The sequence below is a fragment of the Oryzias melastigma genome, linkage group LG3 (assembly GCF_002922805.2).
Source record: "Oryzias melastigma strain HK-1 linkage group LG3, ASM292280v2, whole genome shotgun sequence".
In the NCBI taxonomy this organism is placed as follows: Eukaryota; Metazoa; Chordata; class Actinopteri; order Beloniformes; family Adrianichthyidae; genus Oryzias; species Oryzias melastigma.
The window spans coordinates 17594421-17605651 of NC_050514.1; the positions used below are offsets into that span (position 1 = coordinate 17594421).

Here is an 11231-nt window from a genome sequence, read left to right on the forward strand (position 1 = left end):
TTACGTAAATTTATTTGATCGTAAGCAGATTTTTGTTCGCATTCTCTTAAACTAGACCTTTATAATCGAATGCGAGTTATTTTTTTTAGAGCGTAACCACTGAGATAAATGAGGAAACACTGTACTTTGGCAGGATGAAACATGCCGTTGTGTTTAGTGCAGAGAGGAACTGATGTGTTACTTTAGTGTAATGTTCCACTCACAGAATCTGGGTCTCTCTGTTGTTCCAAGAAGGCGGAGAACTCCACCAGTCGGAGTTTGGAGGTACCGATGGAGCGGCCCTGCCATGCTGGTGCTGTGGGTGTCGGAGCTGCTGATGGATCATAACCTGTGGCAACAAACGGGATGCTGAACTCCCATCTGATCTTACTTTTGACGTAAAAGTACAAATACGTTCATTTTGAAACTCTTTAGAAAATATATTATCCATGAATTACATGATCAAAATAAACTTAAATAGAACAGAGACACATTTTAATAGTCTGTTTAATAGTTCTAATGTCACTCTAATTATTTCAATTGTGTACTAAATCTTTACAGCAACAAATTCCACCTATTCTTGACATAGACTTTGGGAAAATGAAGGGAGAGGAAGGTGAAGACGACCAGGTTTGAATAAAAGTAGTCCAGAAAAAGCACTCCTTACTTTTCAGTCATTTTAGTTGGAAAGTCAAATCTTGGTAGTGATAAAAATTTAGAAAAGACATTTTTTACTCTACTATTAATTAGACAATTCCTTACTTGAAATGGTTGTTGTGACTGCTGGCTGGATGGGATAGGGTTGCTGAGTGAAAGGCTTAATGCTGGAACAACAAAAAGAAAGAAAGAACAAGAGTGAAGTTCTGTGGAAACACAAAATGCAGTTCCACATAAAAATAATAGCCATAAGTATCACTTACTCTTGTGAGGATCCTGGTTGACCAGCTGATATCATACCCTGCCATAACTAGAAAATGACATTGATAAATGCTCAGCAAACAACAAAGAGAATCCATCTTGGAGCAGCTGTTATCAAAGAGATCAAAAAGGCTCTTAGTGTTCAGAGGTTGTAGTTATCTTGACTAACACTCCTTTTGATCATGTGCTTATCAGATGGGAGCAGTTGTGCAAAGCTGTGGTGTGTAATGGGATTTGGCCCAGTTGTTGGCGCGGTCGGCCCAACTGCTGCCCTGGGTGAAGCTGGACAGGGTGGGTCAATAACGGGATGGCTCTTACCCCTGCTCCAGGAAAGGCTGGACGAGGGATGCCCGGCAGACCCAGCTTATTGTGAATCGCCGTGGCGGAGACGATCTGAGCCGAGGACATGGAGGCCATGCTCTGGAGGGCTTTGTCTTTCACAGCTTGGTCCTTTAACAGCAGTTACAAAAGGCTTAGCACTCACAAAGACTGGGAAAGGGGAGGGGTGTTGTAGAGGTAGAAACAACAGCACGGGGAAAACACAGCTGACCTTTGGCCCAACAGTGAACAGCAGTCGGGTTAAAAGGAATTGTGTACGTAATTCTAAAGGGGAAGTGGGGACGTGAAAGGTATGTGAAAACAAGGGTTTCCGAATGCCAACGTACAGTGCACTGGTATGTGGAGATTAAAAGTTAACATGCCGGCAAAATGTCAACAAAATTCTTGTTAAAGTGGGATTCAGAAGCATCTCTCAAGGCTGGATGCCACATCTAACAAAACAAGAGCATTTTTCAAATAAATTCCGCTTTTTGAAGGTGGTTTTCAGTCTCAATATATAGATATTAGAGTTGCCAACTTCATCACATTTTTGACGTGTTTACTCAGTTTGTAACACTGACATTTACGCATTAAAACCAACTGCAGAAGACCTTTTTACAAAAGAAAACAGTTGGAAGAACAAATATGCTGCATGTAGCATTAATGTTGATTTTTAAAGTCAACAACAACTAAAATATCTTCACAAAATCAATATTTTAAACAGTATATGAGGAACAACCAAGGTCATTTAGCTTTTCAAAATAACTACTTTAATTTTTTTTTAACTGCGTGAAAATTAAGCTTTTTTTATTTGGCAAAATGTTTTTCAAGACCTTTCAAGATAATTAAATTAATAAACAACAAAAATGTGAAAATCATTTGCAATTAAATCTGAGTTAACTATTGATTGAAAGCTCCAGTTCCAATTTATTAGGGGTGTGTATTAGTAAAAGTCTGGCAATACAATACGTATCACGATACCTGACTCATGATACATCACAAAATATCCCAAGACTATACCAGAACATTTTTTCACATTCTTTAAAAAAAGAGTATGAGTTAGAAAAAAGAAATCTCAACATGAATATTAATTCATTGTAATAAAATTATGACATTTATTTTATTTAATGATCATAACATTAAGTACTGCAACTGTATCGTATATACAAGTTGCTTTTACTCACAAATTCAAGCTTCTTTTCTTTTGGCAAATTAAAAAAATATTTGTTCTTAAAGGGAGCAATCAACATTGTCTGATTTGAACATCACCATATTTTTCAGTATATAAAAAAGTGGAAAACTAAAGTAAGACGCCCATAAACAACTAATTAAATATCGCCATGTCAGCATTTTAAATCAATACAAGTATCGCCAAATAAAGTATTGTGATAAATCATCAAATTGATTTCCCCCAAACCTCTAAAATTCATACACAAATAAAATTATTCAAAGTGAATAGTTGAAATCTTCTGAAAAACCCCACCAAAAACTGAAATTTTGAGTCAAAAATGCTGCTGGGAAGGCATGCACACCTGTAATCACATGCAAAGTCAAAGGCGGTAGAAGCATGCTGCTACCATAAAGGCAAGCAGTGAACGCTGGTGGAGCACAGTCAAGCTACAGCAGAGTAAAGACACACCTAATGCAGAAAACACGACGGCAGCTACTACACCAGCAAAGTTTAAAGCAGAAAACAAAAATGAGCTCTAATTTAATGCAAAAGCTACTTCACAAACAAAAGGAATACTTACCATACTGGTAACCTAAGAGCAAACAAAGAAAATTAATTGTAAATGTATAGTTTTACTGATAAAAAATATCACAGAAGCTTAATCAAAGCATGCAGTTTATATTAAACTGTTAAAATCCAAAATCATAATTCTTTCCAAAATCAAAGCAGATGCTGCTGATTGGAAAATGAGAGTTAAAAGTATTATAAAAAAAAATCCTGCTTTCTGCAAATTGTACTATGTGATCAGTAGCCACAGCTCAAACCAAAACAACAGAGGAGTAATGTAATGACCGTAATTTCACTAAAATGCAACAAAAAAGAGCAGAAACAGCAGGTTTTGATGCTGCATAAAATGAGGGGCATACATGTATTTCCTTTTTTTTTTGCATGGAACCCTAATTTGCTTTAAATGAGAAAAGACAGGGATTCATACAAAAGCTGTCTGTTTTTCCTCAGACAGCCGCCTGTGCCCCTGAAAGACCAGGCATTCATGTTGATAGCTGCTTGTCTGACTCAATCTCTCAATACACACACACACACACACACAAACACACACATAATACACTAATGATGAGGGCATTAATTTGCTTAGAAAAATGGGAGAGGCGAAAAGTATAAAAGTGAAAATCTGTGACCTCCCCCTACCCTTAACAAAAAAGGGTAAAAATGGCACATGGGTGGAGTGCCCTTTGATACAAAAATACCTTAAAATACACATCAGTTTTATTTAGGATGACTTCTTTCACAATGCCGCTCTCCAATTTTTAATCTACCACAGTGAAAAAGCTTCCCTTCACGATTTTTAACAGATGTCTATATTTCTGAAAGAACTGATAAGAACATTCTAAAATGAGGACATCTGAACTAGAGGGAATGAAAGGGACTGACAGTAATGGCATTGTGGAAACCTAGAGTTATCAACAGTTCGGAAAAAAAAAGTTCAAGAAAGCAAAAAGGGCATTTCAGAAACAGCCAGTTTCACAGCCATTCTCCGCTCTGAAAGTGCGCCTCAGAGTCTTTGGCAGCCTGGAAAAGTTGGGTTACGCTTTCAAAGCAGAGGTGTAATCTTTCATTTTGTTAAACACAGTCAACCTTTTCATAGTACTGTATAGTTAATATGTGCTGTAGAATAGGGTGCCATCTACTGGAAAGCACAGTAATCAAAAAGTCATGTTTTTCCTAGCAGGTGTTAATGCAGAACGTGCAAGTGTAGATGACTTTTATGGTACGGATATAAAGAAATGATTTTTTCCAGTAATAAATATGACCAACTCAAGCTGATAAAGGGTAAAATACAAAAAAGCTGTCATTTATTCTGCTGTAGTGTGTTTTTTTTATATATTCTTAGAATTTGCAAAAGCACAAATGTGCAAGTTTGACAAAAGAAGATCATATATAATTCTTGTGATTTAATTTTCAAGTTATAGGGTTAAAAAAGTGTGTGATGCAGTCTCCACTGGCCATCAGTATCTGTTTTCTTAGCAATACGTTTTCACGTATTAAAGGGGTCACTTGTGTTAAACACATGGATTCATTTTAACTGTAATTATTCTTTAGTATATTAATAAAGAAATGTTCTTTGCTGTTTTTTCTGGGTGCAGTTATAAGTCTTCTTGAACATGACAATCTCATTGACAAGGCTATTAAACAGGTTGAAATACTTTAAATCCAAATGCTATTGTTAAATTTACACTTAAAATGTGCTTTCTTAGCTTATATCCCCAGAAAATTCAATTTTATTTGCTTGGTTTAGGCTTGATTATTTATAACAGACTTTTACAATTATGTATTGTTTGAACCAGTTTAGCATTAGGAAACCATTCCAAGTTTTAGGGTATTAGGAAGTAAGAGCGATGATGTTTTTTTCTAGGAACTCTCAGCTGTTTTGACCGTGTCTCCCCAGCTATGACCCCTCTACTGAGAAAGAGATGTAAACAGACAGTTTTCCACAGAGCATCAGCTCTCAGCCACTCACCCACAGCCAACGCCAGCATGCTTTGCGACATGCGAGCAGGAATATTAAAATGGATAACACAATAGGTTTAACATAAAAATCAGAGCCTGACCAGTAAGCAAAGGCTTTTGTGCAAAGCAAATTACATTTAAATCAGTACAAATTTTAAATATAATGTTTCTGCCTAGATGCAAACTTTATTTTGGTGAGAGTTTGTAAATGAGTCGGTTTTGATGATGCTAATAAAGTTTTATCATTGAGTACTTACTGGTCAGACTTCTGAGAGATTTTATGTTGTTTCTGAATAGGCATGCTACTATTGTTAAAATTATATCTCAAAATAATAATTAAAAAAAAAACTAGCTAGAAAAATATCTGAAATAGCAAAAGTGGATAAGCAAAAAGGAGATCAGAAATCCTGCTGAGGTTAGAGGAAGAGGGTTAGAGAGAAATAGACCACCAGACATTCAGTCGGTCACCACAGCAAACAGGAAGTTATGATGCATGGCAACCAAGAAGCCCAAAAGCAGAAAAGCGCATACCTTTAGCTTGGAATGAAACTCACGAGATTTTCTTCTGGCAAGAACCTGAATGTGACTAGACACCTGCAGGGTAGGGGAGAGGAGGAAAACAAAGGAAGAGCCTGTAACCATGGCGATGAAAAGCCCCCTGCAACTGGGCCAGACGTACCTTAATGGCAGCTTGGATTTCTCGAACTTTCTTTCTTGCTAAGACCTGTATGTGACTAGACACCTCCATTCAAAAAGAGAAAAGGGAAAATAAAAAGCAGGAAAAACAAAAAAAAAAAAAAGTACACACTTAACTATGCTTCAAAAGATACATGAGGTGCACAACTGACCGCACACCGAGCCTATAGCCGATAAAGTATTATTCAGTGTGTTGTTGTCACTTAAGTGAGCTGATTAAGGAGGATGCAGGCCCTTTTAGCACACATTAAGAGCTAACAGATGTGATCTTCTCTGTGCTGAATTGAAATAGGCTGGTCTAGTATCCTTATGGGAGCATTTTTACCAGCCAAGTTTTTCTGCGTCTCTTAGTTCAAAAGTATCTCGTAGGCTGTGATAGCACAAGTGCAGGAGGCACTCTGAGTGATGTCTCCAGGACTGTAGACTTAAAGTCTCCTCTGCTACTGTTAGCGCAAACACATTTTCAGGTGAGTGATCCGAAGGATAAAACACACAAATGGCTGAAAGCAAAACAGTGAGCCCCCTTTGATTTCCCTTCATAATCTCCAGAACAGTGGCGGCTGGCTGCATGCTGCTGTGCGGTGGCTCACCACCCCACACTTCCTGACAGTGTTTCATTTTAAGTGTTTGTACTCCATTGTTTATTTCTGCCCTTACCTGTCCGTTCATCCCACCAGCATTTGCAGTAATACATTAGAAGCAACAACACGTAAAACTGAAGAATCACTGTTCAAAAAAATGCCCTGGTGTGTTTGACCCACAAGCTGGTACAGTCAGCTTGCAGGACAGTAGCAGCACATTTAAAGTGGCCTCTGATCAAACACTGCAAAAAATGATCCTAATTAACAGAAATATCAGCAATAGTTTGATATTTCTGATCAAACACACAGCTCTTTAAGTGTTGTCCCAACTAAAAATTGGCAAGTTCACTGGCTTCTCATCCCAAGCATTTCATTGTTATATTGACCTGTGCTGATATTGCACATGACAAATAAAGCTTCACTTCATTTCAAATGCATGTTTTCTTTGAAGAAATGACAACAAATTTGAGGAATCAGACTCAATGAATTAATCCCATATGTTAAAGATGAGCGTAATATTGTGTATCAGTCCACCTAGCTCCAGATTAAACCTTCATTTATGCACAACATTGAAAAAAGGGTAACAGATAGAAGTAGTGGTGTAACAGAACACTAAACTCACAGTTTAGTGTTACAGTTTTAGGGTCACGGTTTGGATCATTTTTCAGATCAGTAAAATGTAAAAAAAACAACAGCAAAAAACAGCAATATAAAAGCCTATAATACATTTTTGGAAAAGCTTCAAAACATATACAGGTATTTAATAAAACATATAAAGTACTTCACATATACATGTATGTACTATGTATGTATATATATGAATAACATCAAAATGTTTGCTCATTGAGGCCTATTTATTAAAACAAAACATATTTAAACTTTGAACACAAACAAAACACTAAAGCATGTAGTTTCTGATTGCAGCTTTCTCCTGTGCGGGACAGATGCCGCTGTGGCTGCTCCTAACTTTGAGATTCTCTGAACCCAGAACGAAGACGTGTACCGATGCTCTTAACATTAAATTAACCTGATATTTAACCCTCAAAGTCCTCCATGATGAAGTCGAGAAAAGTTTTGACGGAAGCTCTTCCCACACGCGGCGGGGACTTCAGATTAACACACTTTTGGATAATCCTCAATCGGCTACTTTAGTGCTTGGTAAAAAAAAGACGAAAGAATTTAATGTGAATTGCATTTGTTGTGAACGTACAATTGATTTAAAATATGCAAGCGCGAGGTGTGCGTGGGGAGTGGGGGGGTGGCTGGTTTGTGGTACTGTGGTGAGCTGAACTGTGGCTTGTAATCTGTACAGATCACGGGTTATCCGTGATCTGATACACCCCTTGATAGAAGTGATCAATATATGTTTTTCAAATAATTCTAAAAATTAATAACATTAATTGTATCTTTTGTATTACTGCTAAAGAGACGCAATTGCTTACAGCAAAAGTTTGACATCTCACAAGACGTACCCTTCTCAAGCTAATATTTTAAAGATATATCAATTTAAAGAAAGTAGTTTATCAACATTAACAAAATATTTGGCACTGAAAACCACCATGAATATGTACCAATGGGAGCTTGTGTAAAGCTGGCGCTCACACAGCTATCCTGCAGTCATGGTGTCTTTTAAGTTACATGGAGATGAATCTCTGCACTACCCTCTAAATACTGATCATTGTTTAGAATTTAACATCAATGTGTTGTATCTAGTGTCTCTTATAGAATTGCATTGTTTCCTTAATTTAAACGTTTTGGTTTACTGTCAGTCACAGTTCAGTTTATTGACACCAGCAAACTATATATAGAGTAGGAGGTGAGATTCTTCTTTTAAAAAAACGGATGACATTAATTAAAGCTTAAAAAGAACCAGGTATGGTTCTTGAGGATGGCTGCAGGCAAACAAGCCTCCAAGTCTGATCTTGTGCTTAAGAGTCCCACAGGGACAAACAATGCAGCCTTTCCTGTCCAGACTAATCAATTCACGTACCCTGATCGAATTTCACTACACACACTGGATTGTTTATCACTGTCATTCAAATCACTGAATTTCACAAGGAATTTCTTGTTTTAATAATAATTCAGTAAATTTTAAAGTGCTGGTAATAAACCAACAGGTACGAATATATTAATTTTTTTAAACAGTTTTTCTCACGTCCTTCTTATTGCTTCCATCCTCAAGGGTGTGTTGACTCTACTGACAGGAAGTTATTTAGTATGTTTTATATTAAGCTACATCTTCAAGTCCAATTTAAGTTGGACTAATCCAATCATTTGATATTTAGTTTTATCTTGAATTCCAAGTTTTGTTCCGTTTTTTATGTCACAAAATTGCACAGTCAAAGACATATTTTGTTTTATCTAACCTGCTTCCGGGTCCTCGTCTTTCCGGTACGGAGCTTGATGTATCTGGCTATCAGTTCATTTCGACCTACAGGAATAAGAAAACATAACAGAATATTTATTAACTGGTTAAAAAAAAAAAAAAAAGTATTTGCCTCCAGTTTTTATTTGACTCACATCCATTCTAAAATCTGTAGTAAAGTTAAAGTTCCACTATTTGTCACACAACTTGATGTGTGAAATTTGTTCTTCGCATTTGACCGATCTCCTGGGGGAGCGGAGAGCTGCAGACACAGCCGTGCCCGGGAACCATTTGGTGGTTTAACCCCCCAGTCCAACTCTTTAGTGCTGAGTGTCAAGCAGGGAGGCACTGGGTCCCATTTTTAGTCTTTGGTATGACTCGGCCGGGATTTGAACCAATGACCTTCCAATCTCAGAGCGGACACTCTACCACAAGGCCACGGAGCTGGTTAGTAGTGCTTGTTACTCTGTATACTTCTTTTTTATATTAACAGAATTCAAACTATTAAATAAGGAAACACCAAATAATGGGATAAAGCCAAATGTAAGCAAGAATAGAGAAAAACCTTTACAATAAAGACATAATTTGCAATTAATTAATGCAACTTTTTTTTTTAATTAAGATTATCACCAAAACCCTTTTGTAATTATATATTCTTTTTTTAATTTAATACTGTAAAAACTCCCAAATGCCAAGTTTAATAAAAATATTACAGAAAAGTCAGTAACATTTTCCTATCTTGGGATATTCTAAAACTACAAACTTTGTTCACTCCAGTCAGGGCTCGTTACAGCGAATTAGCTTTCACTGGTTTGCACTGGTGTTTTGGCAGATCTATTTTTTTTATTTTTATGCCGGATGCCCTTCCTGACACAACCTTGTATTGTAACTGGGCTGGGAACAATCACAGGGAGACCCAGACTTGCGTCTCCTTGTGGCTACATAGTTAGGTAATAGTGTGAACTTAAGGACCCACACTGGAAAAAGCTGTTTGTTCCCCCTGGGAAGTGAACCCTGATTTCCCGTACACCAGTCCTACACCCAGCCAACTGAACAAACTACTGTACAATAGGCTGAAATAAAGATCAATACATTCAAGAATATCTAACCATCTATTATTTGAAAATGTATTTGATGCAAACCTCAGCACATTTTGGTCAAGTCTGTCCAGATAAACAAAGTCATGTGACTTTCACACTACAGTATATCTGACCAACACACAGGGATGTACAGTTCCTGTCTGATCGTCCTGGAGTAAAAAGTTTATCAAATGAAGCAGGAACCAGCACCAATTTAAATAATTCACACACTGTGGAAACACAACACAACAATACAGGCATTCATGCAAACTCTTGATTCCTAGATCAAAGCACACAAATGGCCAGCTGAAAGCTTGCCTACTGTTGAATAATTCATTTTTTACAGAGCTAAAAATCCTTCTGGGTGGCTTGTGTGCCTCTTCTCCGTAATATTAGCACAAGTACAATAGTTACGAGAACAAAGTTATGTTATGTACAGAAGTTTTCTAATTTGAAATTCATGACATGAAAATGTTCATATAGAGAATAATGTTTCCCTGGCTAGTTGGAATATTTAGTCTATTATTTCATACCCAAACATAATTATGTCTTAGCTCAAGCTCCGTACAGTACTGTAAACTGTACTGACATAAATATTTAAAAACGGTTTCACTGTTCTTACACTAAATCCACAGAAAAAGTAATTTCATAATCTGGGACACTTGGACCATTAACTTACATGAAGAGTAGAAACTGTACAATCTGTGGAATGATCCAACAATAAGACAAAAACATTATTGACATTTGTGTGAAATCTTATTTGTTGTGACAAGCTTTTTAAATTTACTTGAACTCTAATTACTATTTTTATTATTAGTTTAGTACCATTCTTCTGTATTTGAACTTTTTAAATTGGTTATTAAGTTCTGCCTCTTGGGACAAAATAAGCTCCTGCCAGACAACTCTGTAGAGTTAAAAAAAATTATGTTTCATGTGAAACATATCAGACAGAATTGTAGGGAAAGGAACATACTTAATAATGTGTACCCAGAAGAAGTTTGATTTTCTTCAGCATATGGAAAAAACTGTTCCATGGTCAGGGTGGACTCTCTCAACAAGCCTAATCAATCCAACAAGTAACATAATGGCTGCCACATTTTATTTTGTGCAGTTTGGGTTAAGTGTCTTTTACTTCAAACTGGAAGCGCTAGGTAGATATTCAAATGTCTACTGAACCTGGAAATTTCTGTCATAAGATACTGATTCATACTCGATATCGGAAACTCCATCTTGAAGTCAGACTTTAAATCTCAATCCCAGATGCTCCACATTAAGCTTCAAACCACTCTAGTGAGGGATCAGGTTTGTATCTTAAAGAAGCTAGAAGGACTAGATCATCTGCATAGATCAGAGGTGGGAATCTAAGCCATATCCTTTCACAGTTTGCCCACACCAGGAAATCCTGTTCATAAAAGTGATTACATCACTTAGGGCAACCTCAGCAAAATCCACTAATTACAGGCTGTGCAAACCAAACTTCAATAAAGGGACATGAATCCTATAATCCATTAGCACCATTGATATCAATGGATATCAAAGAATGTGTACAGATGCTACCACCTGATGACATTCCAGTGGAAGCAACAAAAAACAAAGAT

The 11231-nt window shown here is 36.8% G+C and overlaps 1 protein-coding gene across 4 annotated transcripts in view; it reads right to left on the reverse strand.

The window, feature by feature from the left end:
- tead1b (TEA domain family member 1b) overlaps nucleotides 1–11231 on the reverse strand; it is a 50292-nt gene that overhangs the window by 7241 nt on the left and 31820 nt on the right. The window contains exons 4-11 of one of the 4 annotated variants that reach the window (XM_024295634.2): nucleotides 8556–8620; nucleotides 5592–5654; nucleotides 5444–5506; nucleotides 2967–2978; nucleotides 1216–1347; nucleotides 900–946; nucleotides 742–803; nucleotides 204–328 (exon numbers count right to left, since the gene is read on the reverse strand). In XM_024295634.2, the coding sequence (XP_024151402.1) occupies nucleotides 204–328; nucleotides 742–803; nucleotides 900–946; nucleotides 1216–1347; nucleotides 2967–2978; nucleotides 5444–5506; nucleotides 5592–5654; nucleotides 8556–8620 (569 nt within the window). The remainder of the gene's footprint in view (nucleotides 1–203; nucleotides 329–741; nucleotides 804–899; nucleotides 947–1215; nucleotides 1348–2966; nucleotides 2979–5443; nucleotides 5507–5591; nucleotides 5655–8555; nucleotides 8621–11231) is intronic. The other 3 variants (XM_024295635.2, XM_024295636.2, XM_036210237.1) reach the window with 3 other exon arrangements.